This window comes from Macaca nemestrina, chromosome 7 (genome assembly GCF_043159975.1).
Source record: "Macaca nemestrina isolate mMacNem1 chromosome 7, mMacNem.hap1, whole genome shotgun sequence".
NCBI lineage: Eukaryota > Metazoa > Chordata > Mammalia > Primates > Cercopithecidae > Macaca > Macaca nemestrina.
The window spans coordinates 167,744,237-167,767,197 of record NC_092131.1 but is presented as its reverse complement, the minus strand read 5'-3'; the positions used below and the strand labels follow the sequence as shown (position 1 = coordinate 167,767,197).

General features: G+C 44.6%; 2 protein-coding genes and 1 long non-coding RNA gene across 6 annotated transcripts in view; 2 read left to right on the top strand and 1 right to left on the bottom strand.

Annotated features, from left to right (window-relative positions):
* LOC105463639 (lysophosphatidylcholine acyltransferase 4) overlaps positions 1-14,134 on the bottom strand; it is a 129,864-nt gene extending 115,730 nt beyond the window's left edge. Inside the window, exons 1-2 of one of the 4 annotated variants that reach the window (XM_071067140.1) lie at positions 14,092-14,134; positions 12,416-12,559 (exon numbers count right to left, since the gene is read on the bottom strand). In XM_071067140.1, the coding sequence (XP_070923241.1) occupies positions 12,416-12,559; positions 14,092-14,119 (172 nt within the window). In that variant the 5' untranslated portion in view covers positions 14,120-14,134. Of the gene's footprint in view, positions 1-12,415; positions 12,635-12,672; positions 13,206-14,091 lie in introns of those variants that run through there. The other 3 variants (XM_071067139.1, XM_071067138.1, XM_071067137.1) reach the window with 3 other exon arrangements.
* LOC112426264 (uncharacterized) lies at positions 13,500-20,668 on the top strand. The gene is made up of 3 exons (XM_071099262.1): positions 13,500-13,546; positions 19,256-19,393; positions 20,182-20,668. Exons 2-3 carry the CDS (start codon positions 19,275-19,277, stop codon positions 20,666-20,668), a joined length of 606 nt encoding a protein of 201 aa, XP_070955363.1. The 5' UTR covers positions 13,500-13,546; positions 19,256-19,274.
* On the top strand, positions 14,276-16,579 carry LOC139355483 (uncharacterized). Its single transcript, XR_011606194.1, has 3 exons — positions 14,276-15,271; positions 15,599-15,721; positions 15,959-16,579. It is a non-coding gene; the product is annotated as an uncharacterized lncRNA (long non-coding RNA).
* Positions 20,669-22,961: the final 2,293 nt, after the last annotated feature.

Genomic DNA, 22,961 nt, shown 5'->3' with positions numbered 1-22,961 from the left:
TATATGTTTAATTCCCTATAAAATTCCAAAATATCAAAATAAGGCCTACATTTATTAGCAGGCTTTTTCAGGTACAATATTCCTACTCAGATAGAACTGTATCACTTAATTTCACAGAAATATCCTTCACTGGGGTGATGATACTGTTATATCACCAATCATGAAGTCATGCTGACTTGTAGGCAACAATGGAGCTCACATTTTGATCTAAGCTAATTTGCATGAGTTACTTAAATTATGAAAATACACACTTTCAGAGAGCAGACAGATTTTATTAATTCTGAATTATGTCAAACTATCACTTAATAATTCTCAAGGGCCCAACTCTGGCGAAACCAGACGCTGCAGTGTATGTGTTTCCTATTCCCTTCCAACTTTTTTCATCATGGTTCATCAGCGAATGCTATGAAGTCTAGAAATTTAATTAATGGATCTCAGGGCCATTGGACCATGCATTTACACAAATTGCTCTGTGAAGAAGGAGCACTCTCTCTCTTTCTCTCTCTCTCCCCCGCCCTTTCTCTCCCTCTTTCTCTTTCAAGAGCAGAACATTTTAGTGACCTCCAGTTAACTGGCTGAACTAAGCAGCGATCTCTTAGGTAATAATGCACTGCTAACAAACCTCAGCATAGACTATAACGCTACCACTAAAGCTTCTGTTCATGTTGTTCTAGGGCTAATAAAATGGAATACTGTAATTTAGCTCTGAGGAAATTTGAGATTGTCTCATATTTTCTCAGTTAAACCAGAAAATAATTAATTATAGGGAAGGGACAAGAATTGCTATGGCAGAGCCAGCCTCAGAAATAATTTTTATTCATTCTCAATGTATTATCTGCTTTCTCCCTAGAGGCTCCCTTTTGTTACTCTTATATCAAAATCCCACTTAATTTTCCTGCCATCTCAACTCAAAAATCATACCTACAAAAGAGCTAAAGTTTTCATCTTTTTGCTTTAGCAAAAACTCTGTGCCAACTATGAGAGTGTAAGCTTTATAGTTTTTTATATATAAATATATATGTTTTTATTTATAATCTTTCTCCTGCAAAAAAGGATTAAAGTGAAGCAAAAAGAACATGTAATAAGATGAATAACGAATAGAAAAATAAATTGCTCTTAAGACAGAGTAAAGGAAACTATAAAAGGGAGATGACTAGAACTGTTTAGCAAGAAGAGACCTCATTCTTTCCATCAAATAGTGTGGTGTAATTTGCACAATGCACCCCATGTTTAAGGAATACATGTTTGTTGAGGATAGCATGAATAAATAACATGACCAATGAAAAACTAATACAAAAGATTTTTACTCTTCAGGAAGTAACTATTAGGTAGGTATTCTAAATTCTAACTTTAAAAGGTAGAGGAAAATATATATTGAGTCGACCAATAAATGCAACAGGAAGACACAGAGTAACAATTACTGCAGGTGAATTTCAGCTCTCAGTCTGTCTACCAACCAGTGTCACCAGGAAGCTTCTTCAGACCCACGTATCCAACTGCTTATTTATCTTTTGCACCTGGATATCCCTCAGCTACCTCCATTTAATTCATCTTTTTCCTCCAAACTGGTCAGCACCCAAGCAGATCCAGAGAACTGTGAAGAGCTATTCTAGCCTTTGCCCTCTCCCCTGTTGCTGATCCAGTTAAGAGGGCCAAAGAATGTAGTTGAGAGGAAATCAGCTCTGCATCTAGTAGCATTTAGTTTTAACCTCATCCCTTAACTTAAAATTGGCATGGCCTTCAGTAAGCGATTTAACTCCTCTGAGTATCAATTGATAAAAGTAAAAAAAAAAAAAATTCAAAAATTAATTGTAGTGAGGATTAAAATATCATGTTTGGTTCATCATGAGCTCTCAATAAACAGTTGTAGTATTGTTATTCAAATTGGTACACAGGCCTATCACTTCTCCTTCCTTTCAGTTTTTTTTTCCTTTCCGTTCTCACCTCTGAATGCCCCAACCCAATCTCTCTTCCTCTATCACGTTTTTAAGAAAGCCATCCCCATTCCACTCACCCCACCACTCCTCACACTCCTTTCTCTCCTACCCTGGCCTCCACCACAGCTCCTCCATCCCCACCTGTAATCCTGCCTCTATACCACTATCAGGGCTGTGGTTCTGAAATGCAAATCTCATCATGTTGCACCTTATAACATCTTTGGAATGACACCTACTTTCTCATGGTAAATTCTAAGCTCCTTAGTTTTAGGTTGACCATGACCATTTTTGATCTGACCCTGTCCGTCTCTCCCTCCTAATTCTCATTTCTCTCCACCAAATACTCCACTCTTTGTACTGAACAACGTGGCTCTACTTTCATCTCTTTATACTTATATTTTTTCCTTAATCCTTAACTTTGCTCACAATGTTCCTGCCATCTGTAATAGCATTTTCCCTGTTGGCCTGTGATGGAATTCAGTTTTCACTTCCCCGTGAGTGACCTTCTTAGGACAAATTGACAGTATCTTCTCTTGTAGTCCCACAGTCCATTAGGCAGTCTTCAAGTGTCCAATATCACAGTGAATGATATTTGTTGTTTATATGCCTATTTCTCCCACTGGCTTTGAGAAACTTGAGGGATTGTTGTAACCATTTGTACCCCAGTGTCTAGCATAGTGTGCATCTATTTGTGTTTTGAGTGAGTTAATGAATGATGAGAAAGCAATGACCTATGTTTTGTCTCTACCAATCTTACATGAGATTATAAATAGACTGATTCAACTGAAGATTCCAGGTCCTGTTCCTTTTGCAGTTGTTATTGTGTATGTTAGCAAAAAGCTTCATCCCTTCCAAAAATGTCTTCAGTGGTAGCAATAAATTCAGCGTCTTCTGGGAGCAACATTGTGCTCTCTCTTTCTCTCTCTCTCCCTGATTTGCCTATTGCTACTTTGAAGAGTATGTGTTTATGACTTTATAGTTTGTTACAGTGCATGTAATAGGAGCCCTTCTATTTCTTCATCAGTGGTTATGAAAAAATATTCACACTTGCTTATGTTTTATGAACATCTACATGTGGTGGAGCACACGTTATTATAATCTTATTTTAAGCAGAAATATAGATTAAAGGATTTTCTCTTACTCTTCTTTTTTTCTTCTCTTACTGTTCTTAATGTAACACTTCTAAATTAGATATACAAAAGTGCTCATTTAGAAGATAATGGAAGCATAAGCAAAACACAGAAAAAGGCTTATCAAGGACAAATTATAACTAACAAATGTTAGTTTCATTGCAATAGAAATACTGAATTAGTATATGATGGAACAAAAAATCTATAACAAGTTTAGATGTCAGTAACTTATTGGACATGGATTGTATACATTGTACCCATAAAATTCTATCAAATTGTTTCTATTTCAAGAAATTTTCAGTTTATTCATGTTCAACACAAAAGTTAATTATACATGCAATATAAACTGAATGGAAAACATTGGCGTTGCATTTCCTGGCTTCCTGGGAAGAATGTAGGAGTAGGGTTAATATTGAAATGCAAGAGAAAGCTCTTCACTCCTCTCCTTCTTCCCAGGATAGGACAAAATACACACAGCCAAGAATGAGGAAAGTAGGACAAAACCCAATGTAGTCAAGAGAGTTATGACCCCCAGGTATGAGGTAAGATCTGGCCCTGGGAATGTTGACTGACACTTCATTATTTATTGTCTAGACTGGAATGATTAGATATGAAGTGGGTTAACCTGGAGTCTTTAGAGATGGCGCTATTCCCAGAAAGATAAATGAGATCCAGTCCGAGGACAAAAGGACAAACATCATGGGTTGGAAAAAGAAAAAATGACTTAGAAAAAAAGAGAAACAAAATGTACAGGAGAAAAAGAAATCCCAAGGATGGAGACCAAAGGGTTTGCGAGACAGTCTGTTCCTTGGGAATGTGAGTTACACAGCAACCTGGAAGATGATGCTACTTCCAAGTCCATGATTCTGTCTCCATGACTTAGGACACTAGTCACAAAGAAATAGAGCACATCTTTCTCTTTCTAGATCTCCTTGTCGGTTGAAGAACTGCTATTCATGGCCTGCAAGCGTGAAACTCATTAGTTCTAGGAATGAATGAAATTGGACCTGCTGGAGGCCTTTAATTATTATGTGGGCCTCAGAACTGACGAGGATTGATGTGGGTGTTATTTTAATAAAGTGTTATAAACAATTTATATGAAAAGCTTATTTTCTTAATTTATAGTTAAATACACAAATATTGTATTCAATGTTGTTATTCAAATTAAAGACTATGTCAGTTCTTAGACACAATCTCTCACTGTGTAGCAATCTCAATAAGACATTGTAGTAACCACATACTAGTAATCCCTGGAAATGACTGATCTTTTTACTGTCTCCACAGTTTTGCCTTTTTCAAAATGTCATATACTTGAAACCACATAGTGTGTAGGCTTTCATATTGGCTTCTTTCACTCAGTAATACGCATTTAAAGGTCTTCTATGCCTTTTTGTGGCTTGATAGCTCTTTTTCTACATAGAACTGATTAATATTTCATTGTGTGGCTACACCATAGAGTGTTGGTCCATTTGCCTATTGAAAGGTATCTTGGTTGTTTGTTTTGGTAATTATGAATAACACTGGTCTAAACATTTGTGGCATGTTTTGTGTAGGCATAAGTTTTCAACTCATTTGGCAAATACCAAGGAGCACAATTATGGAATCATAGGCTAAGAGTGAGCTTAGTTTCGTAAGAAACTGCTAAGCTGTCTTCCAAAGTGGATGTACCATTTTGCATCCCCACTAGCAATGAATAAGAGTTATTTCCGCTCATTGTTCTTACCAGCACTCAGTAGTGTTGGTATTTTGGATTTTGGCCATTATAATAGCTATGTAGCAGCATCTCACTGTTTTGCTTTGCAATTTTCTAATGACATATGATATTGAGCATCTTTTCATGTGCTTATTTACCATTAGTAATATGTTGCCATCAGTAACTTTCCTTTCCCTTTCCATTGCCAGTGAGATCCAGCATTTTTTTTTTTGAGACATAGTCTCGCTCTGTCGCCCATACTGGAGGGCAGTGGTGCAATCTCACTGCAACCTCCACTTCCCAGGTTCAAGCAATTCTCCCTGCCTCAGCCTCCCGAGTAGCTAGGATTACAGGCACCCGCCACCACGCCTGTGCCTGGCAAATTTTTTATTTATTTATTTATTTTTAGTAGAGAGGGGGTTTCACCATGTTGGCAGGGCTGGTCTTGAACTCCTGACCTCAGATGATCTGCCCTCCTCAGCCTCCCAAAGTGCTGGGATTATAGGCCTGAGCCATCGCACCCGGCCAGATGCAGTATTTTTTAATGGAAACTAAAACTTCACCAGTTAACCGCATTTTTCCCCATATATTTGTAATAAGTTCTGATGTCTGATAAGGCAAGTCCAACCCTCTGCATTTTAAAAAATTAATCATTATTTATTAAAAATTAATATTATATGCACATTTTAGAATAAAATATTTTATTAAAATCAATGACCATACTAGATTGGAAAAATAATGTAATTTAATATTGTTATCACATCCATTAACATGATAATTCTCCACTTATTTGGATTTCCTTTAAGATCAATACCTAAAATTTTCTATAGAGATGGTTTTAGGATTTTTTTTTTGTAGCTTAACTGCAAGATACTTTGTAGTGTCTCAATTTTTATTACAGTTTTACACCTTCAATTTTATTATTGTTGATATGGAAGAACTTTTTTTTCAACATCTATTTTAGATTTAGTGGGTACATATGCAGATTTGTTACATGGGATACTACTTGATGTTCAGGTGTGGAGTACAAATGTATGCATTATCCAGAAGGTGAGCACAGTATGCAATAGTTACTTTTTCAGCCCTTGTCCTTCTCCTTCCATCCCCCATCTAATAGTCTGTTACTTTGTACTGTTTTCTATTATAAATTGGGGATAAGCCATTATTATTATATATTAGCTTCAGAACAGCTAGGTTCAAGTCATGGAAAACAATTTCGCACAAACAACTTCAGGAAACACTGCTTTGAAAATCGTAATCTGAATTATAGCTGAGGCCACAGAAACCAAATATTTACTGAAGGTTCTTTTAAGAAAAACAAGTTAGCTGGGAATGGTGGCTCACGTCTGTAATGCCAGCACTTTGGGAGGCTGAGGTGGGTGGATCACGAGGTCAGGAGATTGAGACCATCCTGGCCAACATGGTGAAACCCTGTCTATACTAAAATAAGAAAAAATTAGCCGGGCATGGTGGCACACGCCTGTAGTTCCAGCTACTCAGGAGGCTGATGCAGGGGAATCACTTGAACCAGGGAGGCGGAGGGTGCAGTGAGCTGAGATCGCGCCACTGCACTCCAGTCTGGTGACAGAACAAGACTCTGTATCAAAAAAAAAAAAAAAAAAAAAAAAAAAAAAGAGGAAGAAAATAAAAAAGAGAAAAACAAGTTGTATTGAAAGAGGACATCATTAACAGTATATCTCTTCAATAATGGTTTATTTTATTATATTCTCATTGTTCTCATTCCTCTCTTACTGTGTCCCAAATCTCTTTACAGGCTAAAAGAAACTGTTCAGAATTAATCCTATTCATAAAGAACAACACTTACTGAGTATTGCATTTTCTTCTTCAAATTCTTCAGCATACATTGGGAATATACCGTATGGACCATGTTAACGTTTTTAGTTTAGTTTTTTTTTTTTTTTTTTTTTTTTTTTTTCGCTAAAGAAATTGCAACTAGATTTAGGACCTCATTCTATTAGGTCAGTATTTGTCTAGAAAACTTCAGCATAAGCAAAATAAAATATGTGTTGCTCTGGACTGAAACCCCTCAAAATCATATTTTAAAAATTACACAAAAAATTAAATGAAATTGTGTTTTTAAAAATCTTGTAGATGAAAAGATATGATATATAGTAGGTTTAAGCACCTATTTCAATGGTTCCCAAAGTGGGGCCCTCAGACGCCCAGGTCCAAACTATTTGAACAGGAATACTAACATGGTGACATTTGCTGTAAGGGTGCAAATACAATAGTGGGTAAAAATGCTGGTACTTTAGCACAAATAAAGGCAGTAACACCAAACTACTAGTAGCCATGGTATTCTTCACTATGCACAGGAAAGGTTTGAAAAGGAAGGGCAGGCCGGGCATGGTATCTTAACGCCTGTAATCCCAGCACTTTGTGAGGCCAAGGTGGGAGGGTCACCAGAGGTCAGGAGTTTGAGAACAGCCTGGACAAAATGGTAAAACCCCACCTCTACAAAAAATACAAAATGTAGCTGGACATGGTGGTTGCATGCCTGTAGTCCCAGCTACTTGGAGGGCTAAGGCAGGAGGATTGAGCCCGGAAGGTTAAGGCTACAGTGAGCTGTGATCATGCTACTGCACTCCAGCCTGGGTAACAGAACAAGGCCCTGTCTCAAAAATAAAAAGAATGCCTATGATGAAGCAGTGAAAATTTTACTACATCTTAATCCTTGAATATGTCTTTTTAATATTTCAAGTGATGAGATTGGAAGCACACATGAGCATTCCTACAGACTGCCTGAGAAAAAAATCCTCGTGTGACTTAGTCGTGAAGTGAATTAACCACTTTAATGGAATATCATTTTTACTTGAAAGGAGTACTGACAATGTTATTTCAACTGGGATTTTTGGGAGACATTTTCTCAAAAAATGAGATTCTGTCATTTCAAGAAAAACGACAGGCCATAATAAAATTCAATAATAAAACTGCTAATAATAAAATTCAAGCTTCTGAACAAAAAATTAGAATTTTATAAAACTTATATCCACCATTGCTTTCCAAAAGTATTCTGATGAGATTGATGGTGATATTGATGAATATACTTTGATACTATATAATCAAATGTATCAACATGGAGAAGATCTAGGTGAACCATTATTTTCTAAATGACCAATGCATGATGTTATAATATCATGCAAGGGTAAAAGATCCAAAGTTCAAGAAAAACCAAGTTTTGATGGAGTATCAAAAAAGAAACCTAGGCAACATGGCAAAACCCTGTCCCTACAAAAAAAAAATACAAAAAATTAGCCAGGTAGTCCCAACTACTCTGGAGGCTGAGGTGGGAGGATCACCTGAGTCCCCAGAGACTGAGGCTGCAGTGAGCTGTGATCACACCACTGCATTCCAACCTGGGTGACAAAGCAAGACCCTATCTCAAAAAAAAAAAAATATATATATATATATATATACATATATATATATATCCGCAATAATCTAAAATGGCTATCTGTATGAGACTGGACATTGTTCACACTTTTTCAAGCAAATATCACACAATAAATTGAATGCAGATCAAATGACATACCAAATACCAAAGAAATTTGCAAAAAATGTAAGACTGTGCTACTTTGGGTTTAGAAACTTTTTCATAAAAACATTTATAACAATATGTGGTGAGCTTTTAAAGAATAGTTTAAATATTTCTGATTTAATTTCTAGTGATAAATACCAATAGATACAACCTACATAAACCAAAGCTCCTTGGGCCCTCAATATATTTTTAAGAGTATAAAGGAGTCCTGATTCCAAAACTTTGAGAACTGCTGCCTTCCCTTCCACTTTCTTTTGTTCCCTAGAATTTCTTCCTTGGAAGAAACATCTCTTTGCCATTTTAACTTACAGAGTTCCATTCAGGCCAGTTTTGCTACCTCCCTCCCATCTTTCCACCTCCCTCTCTTAACACAAAACCTGACTGAAGGACTCCACCAGCCCACCCCATTTCCAGTGATTAGCTGTCAAGGTGGGCTAAGCCAAGAAAATCTGGGTTTTCCCTGAGACTAGACCTCTTTTTCTGGGAGATCTGGAATCACAGGGACAAGGTTGGCTACCTTGGGGTAGTCAGAATTCATCTTGCCTAAATGGGGAGAGGTTAGGCAAGTTTCTACAAAGCCAAACTGCTTCCTAGAAAGTCAAACATAATTATACTTTGTGCCACGACTGTGAGAATGCCTTTTATGGCATACTTTCTAACATTTTTACCAAACTGATAAATAAAAGCTGGTACCTAGAAGAAAAAAAGGCCAGGCGTGGTGGCTCACGCCTGTAATTTCAGCACTTTGCGAGGCCAAGGCAGGTGGATCACCAGAGGTCAGGTGTTTGAAACCAGCCTGGCCAATATGGTGAAACCCCATCTCTACTAAAAATACAAAAATTAGCCAGGCATGGTGGTGGGCACCTGTAATCCCAGCTACTTGGGAGGCTGAGGCAGGAGAATTGCTTGAACCCAGGAGGCGGAGGTTGCAGTGAGCCAAGATCACGCCACTGCACTCCAGCCTGAGTGACAGGAGCGAGACTTCATCTCAAAAAAAAAAAAGTTTCCATATAATATAATTTGTTCCATCTCTAGAAATCAATTCAGCAATGAGAACGGAAAGCCATCACTTGAAAGGTTTCAAGGATTTAGCTCTACCTAATGATGTCTAAAGCATTAGTTAAGGTAGAAAAAAATAACGGCTGGGTGCGGTGGCTCACGCCTGTAATCCCAGCATTTTGGGAGGCCAAGGCGGGTGGATCACGAGGTCAGGAGATCGAGACCATCCTGGCTAACACGCTGAAACCCCACCTCCACTAAAAATACAAAAAATTAGCTGGGCGTGGTAGAGGGCGCCTGTAGTCCAGGTACTCAGGAGGCTGAGGCAGGAGAATGGCGTGAACCCAGAAGGTGGAGCTGGCACTGAGCCGAGATTGCACCACTGTACTCCAGCCTGGGCGACGGAGTGAGACTCCATCTCAAACAAACAAACAAAACAAAAAACAAACAAAAATACACATACACACACACACACAAATACACACACACCCCTATGTATTTAGTACTAAGAGGCATGACTGACTGGATGGTATAGTCATCCAACAGAAAGCACACAATAATTGAAGCCACTGTAGAGGAGTAAGTTATGACACGGGTCTCCAATATTATTGAGTGAAAAAGCAGATTACAAAAAAAAAATCTGATTTTTCAAGGAAGAAGGAACATATACAAGCATAGCAGAAAAGAGATGAGCAGATGACTGGAAAAATACAAAATTCTGATAGCGGTACCTTCTGAGTGGGAGAATTATCGGTAACATTTTCTAATTTTGCCTAAAAATTTTCTAAATTTCTTAAAATAAGAGGGCTTTGTTATCCACATTATAAAATATCCACCACTTCAGGAAACAACCTTCAGCATAACCTCTACAACATGTTCAGTTTGTTCAGTTTAATATTTAAGAGATAATCTATTTTGAAAGACATCTAAAATGACCAATATTTAAACCTATGCATTAATATTTTTCAATCACATGCTTTACATTCTGTAATTTTGATAAGGTTAAGCTTTATATCCATCTTGAAAAGGTAAGTTTTCTATTTGTCTTTAAAATATGACCTACAATATACCAGTTTTTAAACAGCAAATGGTGCTCAAAAATCACAATATAAATTCAGGCAGTGTACGTTACATAGAATGTTTAAGTGCTTCTAACCTGCTCATTTTCACAGGTTATGAAAACACATTACAATTATCTAAGCATCTAATTATTCAGGTCCTTTGTTTCTCCTCCATTCTATTAGTTTTATAGTAATTTTAAGGCCTGTGAGGATGAAGTTGTCTGTGACAGCCACCACAAAGATTACTATAAGTGGACAAATTTCAAACAAGTTTATCACCACTACCATCCCCATCATAAAACTGTCTTAATCAAGGGTAACACATTTCAAGGTTAACCAAGACAACCTCTTTACCTGTCACTGCTTAAGAAAAGGATTTTTTGGTCTTATTTAGAAAAAACTTTCTCTATGTATTTTTCTCCATAAGTCCACTGAGACCAATGTGTGGCTCTATATCAAGCACCAGTCAGCAAAACTGCCTGCCAGAATGTTGTTTTTGTTATCTTTCCAAATGTAGGACACAGCTATCTTTTGATATCATAATTTTTTAAAAAATTGATGCACGAACTTCTTGAAAGTTCAGCCAGGCATGGTGGCTCACGCCTGTAATCCTAGCACTTTAGGAAGCTGAGGCAGGTAGATCATGAGGTCGGGAGTTCTAGACCAGCCTGGCCAAGACGGTGAAACCCATTTCTACTAAAACTGCAAAAATTAGCTGGGTCAGGTGGCAGGTGCCTGTAATCCCCAGTTACTCAGGAGACTGAGGCAGGAGAATTGCTTGAACCTGGGTGGCGGAGGTTGCAGTGTGATGAGATCGCACCACTGCACTCCAGCCTGGGTGACAGAGTGAGACTCCATCGCAAAAAAAAAAAAAAAAAAAAAAAAGAAAAGAAAAAGAATAAAAAGGAAAAGAAAAGAAAGTTCAGATATACAGCAGTTGTAATTCTTCTGAAGGCTGGTTATGGGACACATTCATACTTTGCTGTTCAATAAATGTGGGGTGGAGAATACAGTAAACTGACAATTACCATATAAAATAAATTCTAAGTGCTCTGACAACAAAAGAAACCACACACACACACACACACACACACACACACACACACACACACGAGTTTTCCCTGCTAATCATTTTACAACGAAAACGACCAAGTAGCTAACACAGAGCCCATAAAAGCAGAGTAAAAATTCTAACACTTGGTAAAATAAAAATGCACATAAACCCCTGTGATCTAAAAAAAAAATGCTTAAGTATTCAAAGCCAGACAGCAATTACAGCTACTGAGAACATCATTGTAAGCAAACTGAGGCAGAGAAAACAAAGGTGCTGATGAGGATTTGAACACCTAACCTGCAGGAACCCAGTGGATGGTTTCCTAGGTTCTGAGCTGGCATTGTCTTTGAGAATGATCTTCTAGAAGAGGTCACATAACACTGTCACAAAGGATCTGGAGAAAGGGACCCTTGCTTTATCACTCTGGCTCTCCAGTCATGCTTCATTCACATTTTCGTTTCTCACAGTCTTTCACATGAAGTCAATTTACAGACTTCCATCAAGCCCTTCCAGACCTTTTTGTACTATCCATGACAAGTTCTTGATGTTATCTCTGCACTTTTGACAAATTCTTAGCAGTTAACTTACAAGGCACTTAAGACTTTTGTTCAAGCACAATATAGCTAGAATAGGGTCATACACTCAATAAAACAAATATTTACCAAGCATTTATTGAGTGAAAGATAAAAAACACAAAGTATAATTACAAAATATTCTGCCCTGCCACCATAAAACAAATTTAAAAGGCTTACAGAATATAGCATAACATGACCAAAGCAAAAATAGTAAGGACTAAGGAGGGGAAGAAGGGAAAATACCAGCATGAACTGAATATGATCCAGAAGAGCCTTGATGGCCAGACACGTAAAGACGAATTGGGTAGGGTTAAGGGGTGGAGGTAAGGGGCACATTCTACAGGGGAAAAACAGCTGATACAGAAGCCTGAAAGGAAAAGGTCAGAGCACCTGTACAGGACTCTTACCTGCCGCATCTATGGTACAATGTGCCTTTCCAGAACACAGCAGCGCGCAGCCAGGCTCCGGAGAGATGGATCGCTCACACAGCACCAGAGGCTGCATTCCAACTTTTCTTCCATCAACGAGTCCATTTGCATTGTTAGTTTCTCCTTAAACACAAACTCAAAACCAATTGGCTGAGCACGCAGGAACAAGGAAAACCTGACTGAAGAATGAGGCCTTAAAACTTAAGGGCCTTGGGTCCTGGCGCGGTGGCTCATACCTGGAATCCCAGCACTTTGGGAGGCTAAAGGTGGGTCACTTGAGATCAGCGGTTCGAGACCAGCCTGGCCAACACGGTGAAACCCCATCTCTACTAAAAACACAAGTTAGCCAGGAGTGGTGGCGGGCGCCTGTAATCCCAGCTACTCAGAAGGCTGAGGCAAGAGAATCGCTTTAACCCGCGGACTGTCAAGAGACATAGGCTGCAATGAACCGAGGTCGCGCCACCGCACTCCGGCCTAGGTGACAGAGACCCTGCCTCAAAACAAACAAAACAAAACACCTTTTTTTGTTTGAGAGAAGTCTCGCTCTTATCCCCCAAGTTTGAGCACAAGGGCTCGATCTCGGTTCACTGAAACCTCTGCCTCCTGGGTTCAAATGATTCTCCTGCCTTTGCCTCCCAAGTACCCGGGATTAAGTCGCCTGCCAACAGGCCCGGATAATTTTTATATATTTTAGTAGAGACGGGGTTTCAGCATGTTGGCCAGGCTGGTCTCCAACTCCTGACCTCAGGTGATCCGCCGCCTCGACCTCGCAACGTGCTGGGATTACAGGCGTGAACCACTGCGCCCGCCCAAAACACCGAACATTTTTAAAGGCCTTTCCCCTTACCCGCCTGGGCTCAAAAAACGCCGGAGCCGCCCCGCACCGCCCTGTCGCGGTCTTGGGAGCAGGCTGGCTGACTGAGGGCGGCCATGGGACCCGAGCGGGCTTCGGCAGCCGCGGGCTCCCACCTCGGGGCGCGGCGACGGGGGCCGAGAGGAGCCAGCAGCCCCCAAGCCTGCCCCGCGCGAGGAGCCGGAGAGACGCGCCCTCCGCCTCCTCCCACCCAAGCCTCCCACCGTCCCGGGGGCAAGGGCCAGGCCAGTTGCGGGGTAAAGGGGCGGGGAACTGGGGCCTCTCCGGGGCAGGCACCCCTGTGTCCTGGGACTCCTGGCGCCCCTCTCTGCCCTCGCCCTGCCCCTTCATGTTGCAGCGGAGCGTGAGCGGCCGCTGCAGCTCCTAGTTCTTGTGGAAGATAGACGCTAGCAACTTCAGTTTGGCCATGAGCCCTGACACTCAACTCGGGCGGGAGGGGCGCGGAAGGGGAGCCTGTCCGGAACCGCTGGCATGGCGGCGACCATCGGCGGGGCCTCCTGGCAGAGTTCTTGCGGCTCTGCTTCTCCCCGCCGCCTCGACCCTCGTGGGAGCGCCGCTGGAAAATGGCAAGGGGCACGGAGGAGGCCTTGGCGGGAGCTGTGTGGAGGCCTGTGGAGCTGCTCCGTTTGTAACCCATCCACCCACGGGAGGCGCGGCTCCTGTCAAGCCGCAGCTTAAAAGGGCAACAGCACCACCGCCCCCGCTACCGCCTGGGAAAGGGCTGCCCCACCCCACCCCCGTCCCCGTCCCCGTCCCCGTCCCCGTCCCCGTCGCACCTCACCCTTCAACCCGGCGTGCCCCGCGCGCATCCGTTTTGGCGGGTGCACGAGTCCAGAGCGTGCGCGCGCCCCCGGCTGCCCCCTCCTCCCTTGACCCAGCACCTTTCTGCCTGACCCATCTGGTCCCTTCCTCACACTGGCTGACTGGAGGCTCAGGGAAGCACAACCACCAACTCTTGTGTGTGTGTGTGTGTGTGTGTGTGTGTGTGTGTGTGTGTGTGTGTGTCCCTGTCCCAAGGGAACAGAGCACTGCTGAGTTCAGGCTGATTATTAGCTCGTGGACTGTCAGCAAAATACAGTCACAAGAAGGCTGTGTGCTGATTTGTCTTTTGCGGTGATATCATGTTGCTCATGTTTTATGTTTTTCAGAGTTCATTAGTTTCTTTCTGTTCTCAGTTAATATCTAGCTCCAGAGATTGTGTAAGTAGAATACCCCCAAACTGAAAGTCACCTAGGGAAATTATAGGAAATGTATGTCACCCATTTAAACTATAGTTGAAAACGTGTACACTTTAGTTTCCTGTAGCCAACACTGGATCATGGGTAAGGGCACAGGATCCCAGGGCTGGACTGCCTGGGTTCAAGTTCCAACTTAGTCACTTGCTGGCTGTGGAATACTTGACAGCTTTAAGCCTCAGTTTCTTTCTTTGTATTTTTTTTTAACTTAATCCCAAATGTGACAGTAAGTCTAAGTTACTTGATCTGAAAAACAGAAATTATTCAATGAGAGTGTGAAAACTTTAGAGTTTTTAAAGGCACTGCCTGACTCACAAAAGTCCTCAGCTTTAGCGGTTATTGGCTATGATAATTATTGTGTTGGCTACACGTGCATTAATGAGGAAGGAGAATGCTCAGGGATAACAATCAAGTATCCAAATGATCTCATCAGACCGAGAGGGAGGCATATGTGTCCATGTTCATGTTTCAGCTCGGAGCCCTTTGTCTAGAAGGCTCTTGAACTCAGAGGCCCAGGCACTATCAAGTTGGCTTTGCTGTGGAGCCGGCACTTTTGTTCATCAATGAAATTGACATAATGCTTTTTTTTCCCCTACCACCAACCATGTGCCTAGAGTTAACTGTGTCAAGGGGAGCATGCTTCAGTTGGCTGGAGTGAGCAATTCAACTTGTGGAGGAATGAGAAATGTTAGTGCTGAGACAAGAAACAGAAAACCCCGGGGTAAGGTAGGAGTCATTGAAAGTCAGGCAAAGGAACTGGCATCCAGTAATGAGTTAGGCTTTGCCGGCCTCTGGCCCTACAGATGGCTCTTTGCAGAGGAAAATATTAAGCCAGGCCTAAGGGCACAAATCCTAAGGGAATGTGGCAGTTCTAGGCTGTCTAAGGAAGAGAAGCAGAGGGTGGCACCTGGTTGAAAGAGGGGGCTGGGGGACATAGCTTGAGCCTGTGTTTACAGATGGAGTCCCCTGATTCCTGCGACTGGGGAAGGAGATTGTGCCAGGATCAGGGGACCTCAAATCAGAACTCTTCCCACCAACACCCCTTCTTTTCAGGGCATCTTTCACTGCAAACAACAGATAAACTAGTTGGAAAGCTCAGCAGATTCTCACGGTGGTGCCTAGCAGGCCAGGCCTAGCTGTCCTTTAACCTGTGACTGAGAATGATGCTACTGGCCTGTAAGCACACATAGGAAAATCTTTACATCCAGGGACACGCCATGCCCCACGGAGACAGCTGTGTATGGTTCTTTAGGTTTGGGGTGCTGTGCTGGCAATTGCCTTATAAATATGTAGGATTAAAATGGGATGCCCTGGAGCTTAACTAACCTTTATCGTCCCCCACTCCCCACCCTAATACGAAGGGGCTGCTAGTTTTGTTTGCTTTATGAAAGATGGACCTGTCATTGTTTTTAGAACCTTTGGAGAAAGATTTCTTGGGAGGAAGCTATCCTGAACCCCCAGAGATTTTCTCATTTACTGGCGCACCAGCTTTAGAGTCCTAGGTCTTCATCCTGGCTCAGCCACCCTCCAGCTGTGTCACCTTTGAGAAGTTGCTGTCTACACTGAGTCTCGTTGTCACCTATGAGTGGAGGCTGCTACATTGCTACTGTTTGGAGCACCTACCCCCAGGCACTCTTACAGCGTGATGGTGAAGATAAAATGCAATAATAAGGCTGAAGGGGGAGGATCCCTTGAAGCCTGGAGTTCAAGACTAGCCTGGGCAACAAAGGCAGACCTCATGTCTGTGAAAATGTTTTTTAAAAAATTAGCTGGACTTGGTGGCTTACTCCTCTAGTCCCAGTTACTTGGGAGCCTGAGGTGAGACCACTTGAGGCCAGGAGTTTGAGGCTGCAGTGAGCCGTGATCACGTCACTGCACTCCAGCCCAGGCAACAGAGAGAGACCCTATTTCAAATAAATGGATAAGTCAATAAATAAAATAATAAAATAATGCATGCAATTACTACACTAGTACGTGATCAGGCACATGATAAATGCTCGATAAATGGTAGCCCCAATAAACTTTGTAATGTTTTGGTTGAGGGTGTTCTTTGGACTCAGGCCAGTGACAGAAGCATTGGAAAAGACTGATGTGTATGATGGCTGTTTCCTGCAGGGACAGGCCTGTATCTCCAGGGACCCGAGGCATTGGCTCCATGGGGCACCTTGTTCTATTTACACTTGTTTTGGGCAGCACCGATTGCCCTAGGGCTAAGCAGGACTGCCACCACTGACTCGATTACTAAGGGTATCCCCGTCCCCAAGCTAGCCATGGGAAAGCCACTTGCATCATAAGACTACAGGAAGTCAAAGGGAATAAAAAGCACAATTTAGTCAGCTACTCTCCAGTTGATGGGCAATAGATTTTTGCTATTTTGAACAGAGTTGTTAGGAACATTCCTTGTCTGCATCCCCTGTTTTATATAGACAAGAATTTCTCTTGGATGTAGAGTAGAACTGCTGGGCTGGGAGGAGTGTGAATATTCAACCTTACGAGATGGAGTCAAACTGTTTTCCAAGGTGGTCATACCAGTGTATACTCCCAGCAGCAGTTCTTAAGAGATCTCGGGATCTCTATCTTCTGGTGATGTCACAAGCAGTCAAAAAGAATGAATCCCAGCTATAAACAACGATAAGAATCTTAGCAATATACTACTAAGTGAAAAAATAAATTCTAGAAGGATACATACAGCATACTTTATATAACTTGGAAAAGGAAATGTATATACAGGCCGGGCATGGTGGCTCATGCCTGTAATCCTGACACTTTGGGAGGCCAAGGCAGGAGGATTGCTTGAGGCCAGGAGTTCAAGACCAGACTGGACAACATAGCAAAACCCTGTCTCACCAGACACTAGAAAAATTAGCCGGGTGTGGTGGTGCACACTTGCACTCCCAGTTATCCATGAGGCTGAGGTGGGAGGATCTCTTAAGTTTAGGTGTTCAAGGTTACAGTGAACCATGATTGCACCACTGCACTCCAGCCTGGGCAAGAGAATGAGACCCTGTCTGTAAAGAAAAGAAAAAGTAAATAAGTAAAATTTAACAACAAACTGTGGGCCGCGTCCGGTGTCTCATGCCTGTAATTCCAGCACTTTGGGGGACTGAGATGGGCAGCTCACGAGGTCAGGAGTTCAAGACCAGTCTGATCAGCATGGTGAAATGACGTATCTACTAAAAATACAAAAATTAGCCAGGCATGGTAGTGCACGCCTGTAATCCCAGCTGCTCGGGATGCTGAGGTAGGAGAATCGCTTGAATCTGGGAGGCACAGTTTGCAGTGAGCTGACGTTGTGCCACTGCCCACCAGTCTGGGTGACAGAGCAAGACTCTGTCTCAAAAACTAAACTAAACTAAAATAAAATTTAAAAACATTTTTAAAAGTTGGGTTTTTGACGAGATAACATTGACAAACAACAGGAAACATGACTACTGGTACTGCAAAATCTCAGGCTGGGTGTGGTGGCTCAAGCCTGTAATCCCAGCACTTTGGGAAGCTGAGGTGGGTGGATCACGAGGTCAGGAGATCGAGACCATCCTGGCTAACGTGGTGAAACCCCGTCTCTACTAAAAATAACAAAAATTACTCTGGCGTGGTGTCAGACACCTGTAGTCCCAGATACTCAGAAGACTGAGGGAGGAGAATGGCGTGAACACGGGAGGCGGAGCTGGCAGTAAGCTGAGATTGCACCACTGCACTCCAGCCTGAGTGACAGAGCGAAACTCCATCTCAAAAAAAAAAAAAGTCAACAAAACAACAACAAAAAACCAAACCCTCAAAGGATCACTAGTGGCTATTATTAGCAAATATATGCAAAGAAATAGGAAAACCTACTAAAAATGGCTAAATTTCCAGACACATCTAGACTACCAAGATTAAACCATGATGAAATCCAAAACCTGAACAGACCAATAACAAATAATGGGATCGAAGCAGTAATAAAAAGTTTCCCAGCAAAGAAAAGCCTGGGACCTGATGATTCACTGCTGAATTCTAGCAAATATTTAAAGAAAAACTAATACCAACCTTACTGAAACAATTCCAAAACGAGAGAAGGAGGGAATACTTCCAAACTCTTTCTACAAGGCTAGTATTGCCCTGATACCAAAACCAAAGATACATCCAAACAAAGAAAACTACAGGCCAATATCACTGATGAATATTGATGCAAAAATCCTCAACAAAATATTAGGTAACTGAATTCCACAAGCATTAAAGTTGGGGTGCAGTGTCCCAGGTTCACTCAACCCTTCCTGTTTTCCTCTCTGTGTGTGTCTACTTTGCTGTGTATCTTGGTGGCAGCAGCAGTGGCAAAGTTGGTGCGTGGGCCTCCCAGGACAAGGGGAAAGTGAGTGTGCCCTTTTCTCGCCTCCTGCCAGGCATCTGCAGCCTGGCACAAGCTTTGTCCAGGTCTCCAAGCCAGGGACCTTGATATGTTCTTTTCCAATTTCTGGATTGGTAACTTGAGGCAAATTCTGGGCACTAGAGTCAGAACTAAGATGAGACTGAATCAAGGGAATCTGGGGTCCTGAGAGGCAGAGGCCTGAAACCGACTAGAGCCATGTGGGGAGCTGGGTGCGTGTTCAGGCCAGTTGATTCTCTCTGTGCCTCAGTGTTCCAGGTACCTTTGGAGGGGCTGAGATCCTAGGAATTCCTGGAGCCTGGCTGCATGGCCTGGCCACCCTGATGCCCTTGTGTTCTCCATGATAGGGCAGCAAAGCCGAGGAGAATGGCTCCGACAGCTTCATGCACTCCATGGACTCACAGCTGGAGCGGCAAATGGAAACAACCCAGAACCTGGAGGACTCCAACATGGCCATTGCCAACAACACCATGTGGGACCTCACGGTTGATGTCACACCCAAGACCATCATGCACGTCATGATCAACAACATGCATGCACCACCTCATGGGGACAGGGGGCTCCTGTGGCACTGGGGATGGAGATAGCCATGTTGGCCTGGGGGAGATGCTAACCAGCCCTATGGGACCAGGTCCAGGGTGGCAGGCACGGTCCAGACCAGAGCTATCTCATGGAAATATAACATGGGACTGAGGATGGTGACCCATGCCTGTAATCCCAGCACTTTGGGCGGCCAAGGCGGGAGGATAGCTTGAGCCCAGGAGTTCAAGACCAGCCTGGGCAACATAGTGAGACCTGGTCTCTACACAAAAATTTTAAAAATAGCTGGGCTTGGTGGTGGCACGTGCCTATAGTCCTAGCTACTCGACAGGCTGACATTGGGGGATCACTTTGAGCCCAAGAGGCTGAGGCTGCAGTGAGTGGTGATCTCGCCCACTGTACTCCAGCCTTGTGACCAAGTGAGATCCTATCTCCAAAAAAAATTTATTTAAAAAACTGAGTAGACAGGTGTGCTGGTGGCATGATAGGTCCTGGGTCCCCTCCCAGACCTGTGACCTTGGACAGGTGACTTTTCCTCTGGACCTCAGTGTTCCTATCTGAGTGAGAAAAGGGCGGTGGGGAGGCAGATCTTTGAGTCTAAGCGGTGTAGAAGCTGTGTAGAAGCCATACTCAGGGCTCCAAGTCCAGCAGACAGTCCCAGAAGGGCCCGGCAGGAGGCCAGGGCAGCGCAGGCATCAGGTCCCAACCTCCTTCCCTCTGTGCCCACTCTCAGACCAAGGAGTTCATCTTCTCAGAGCTGCTGTCCACCCTGGCGCCCTGAAATTGAACCTGCAGGACAACCAGGAGTCCTGTCCCTGTACTCGTGTGGGGACCAGAACACGCTGATGGAGGAGTCAGCAGAGCAGGCACAGCGGTGCGCCGAGATGCTGTACATGCACCACATCCTGAAGGAGGCGCTCAGCGTCATCGGCAACATCAACAAGGCCACCATCAGCACGCCCACGTGGTCTGTGGACAACTCTAGGCTGCAGGTGCTGAGAGTCCTTGCCGGACCCAGGTACGAGGGCTGGCTCCCAAGGCCCCAAAGTCCCCCAGCCCCCATGGCTGAGCCTGGGGCTCTTGGAACAGACTCTGTGCCCAAGCTGACAGACGTGGGTGCTCTCTGGAACCATCAGAAAGCTCATGGTTTATGGTGTAAGGGCTTAGAGCTTGGAGGGGGTTGTGTGTGGGGCCACACTCTGAGGCAGCCAGAGGCCTAGGAATGTCATCCTGGGTACGCGGTACCTGTTGTGCAGTCTGAGTCATGCTGCCAGGGCAGAGTATCCGGCTCCCAGCCTGGGAGTGCTGAGAGCCAAATCCACTGCAGAGGAGGGGTGAGAGTCAGGGTCCCACCTCCTCTATCTGTCGGCAATCCAGTGGTGACCTAGGATAAAACCTCGAGAGTCCCATACACACGGTCAACCCAGAACACACCTCACAGGCCAGGTAGGGACATACAGCCCCCTTCTCTCCCTCCCAGGTCTCATCATAGCTGCCAGTGTGTGACGGAAGGCAGGGTCCCTGGCCCCTGCTGAAGCACTACCGCCGGTCAGCAGGGTCATTCACCTTGGCCTGTTGCTCCTAGAGGTTGCCTCCGCTATTCAACCAAGGGGACCACAGTGCCTGGTTGAGCTGCTACTGAACCAAGGGGACTCCCAGCTGAGCTCTGCCCAGCAAGCCCACCCACCTCCCCTGCCATGGACTCTCCCTCTTCTGCTTTTCCCAACAGGAAGGGCCCAGTCTCACTCTTGCGACCTGCAACCCCCAACAAGCTGAGGCTCCCCTATTAGACTTATAAGTCTATAGCCAGTGGCATCCGGCGGCCTGCCCTCCCTGCCTCCCCCAGGGTCCCTTCAGAGGATCCTGGGCGTTCTGACCACCCAGAGGGTTCTCTCGGCGATCACTTCAGCCATCCATCCCTTTTAGCTTCATCATCCTGGTTCAAGCAGTGTTCCGTCTCTATCAGGCCTGGTGGCTGTTGCGTTGGGCTCCCTGAGGCGAGAGGTGGTCCCGAATCAGTGGGTTGGAAGACAGGGTGACAAGAGAAGAGGGAAGCCCGAGGAGGCTAAGCACTGGTCTGACCGGTGGGTGCATTATCTGGGTGCCATGGAAGAGGCCAGCGTGCGTGGGTGGGGAGGGCTGCCACAGCCCCCAGGCACTACCTGTGAAGCTCTGGCTCCTCCCTCCATCTTCCTCGCCTTTCCCTTCCAGTCCCTCTTTTCCAGGAACCTTGACACGCCCACACCTGTGCCCTCCCCTCCCCGACCCTCCCACAGCTGCTGTGGCACATCTGTGCTCTGCAGTTGCCTCATCAGCTCTCTGCTCACTTTTCTCCCTCCTGTTTTCTCTCTGCTTTCTCTCCAACTGCCAGCCGATCGGGTCCTGCAATTCCATCCCATCCTGAGAGCCCCAGGCCCTCCTTCGACCTCTAAATAGATCCCCCTTCTTCTGGGAGGCCTCCCTTTCCAAGCCTGCTTGGGCGGCTGTTCTGTGATTTGACAGTGGCTCCCCCGGCCCCAAAGCCAGCCCTCTTCATCTGTGACTTGGTCTGTTGTAGTGGTGAGCTGACACTTCCAGGTGTGACTGTTGCTGAAAACATGTGCCCTCCTCTGTGGTATGCCCCTGCCCTGTTCTATAAATATCTATAAATACACACACACACACAAACACACACACACACACCGCTACATGTGGCTGGCTGCCTGGCCTCTAGCACTGGGAATCAGTCACAATGCTGTCTTTTTGGAGTCTTGTGTGCCAATAAGAGAAAGCTGTCCCCTGACATTGCCCCTCCAAAGTGAAGCACCTCCAGTGAGCCTCCCTGTCCTGCCTGGCCTATGGAGAGCCAGCCCCCGCCATCCCTCCCACCTCCTACGAAGCATGGGAGTGCTGTGCAGGCAGCTGTGTGGCCTGACAGTCTCTACCAGTCTTGCTGTCCCTCACACCCATTTCTGGATGGCGGGGAAATGTGTCCTCTGCTGGCTGTGTTCTCTGTGGAGCTCAGGGGAGGGGAAAGGCCAAGCCATTTCTAGGGTGCTGTTGGGAGCAGTGAAAAGGACATACCCTTTCCAAGGTTCACTTTTCCAGGAAAGCCCCTGGAGCTTCCCTGGCTCTTATCCTGTGAAGAAGGCTCTGGCCACCAGGGGGCAGGGCCATGAACGCAGCCTGGAGGGAGCCTGCGGGGCAGCCGGCACTCTGGAGGGACAGACAGAAGAGGCCACCAGGTGCAGACAGGAGAGGGAGGCACGGGGACGGAATGGAAGACGCCTGGGCTGGGTGGAAGTCAGTGCCCTTAGGTGCTGGTACCTGTCTTCCCAGCCACCTCTAAATCAGGCTTCTGAGCCTGTTGGCTGTCAGGGCCAGACTGCGCCCTGCAGGCGCCATGGCAGTCCCTGTGGAATCCCCCAGGTGCCACCAGGCAGCATACAGGTAACAAGCCTGGAAGGTCCCCAACAGCCTAGCTGGACATGCTCAAGACACTCTGGGGCTCCTCGTTTGGTGGCACAAACTCCA

Excerpts from the sequence above, each read along its gene's own strand:
- LOC112426264 (XM_071099262.1), top strand. The coding sequence starts at position 19,275 with ATGGCTCCGACAGCTTCATGCACTCCATGGACTCACAGCTGGAGCGGC. Across the intron at positions 19,394-20,181 it reads ACACCATGTGGGACCTCACG|ACCAAGGAGTTCATCTTCTC; the intron begins GTTGATGTCACA and ends GCCCACTCTCAG.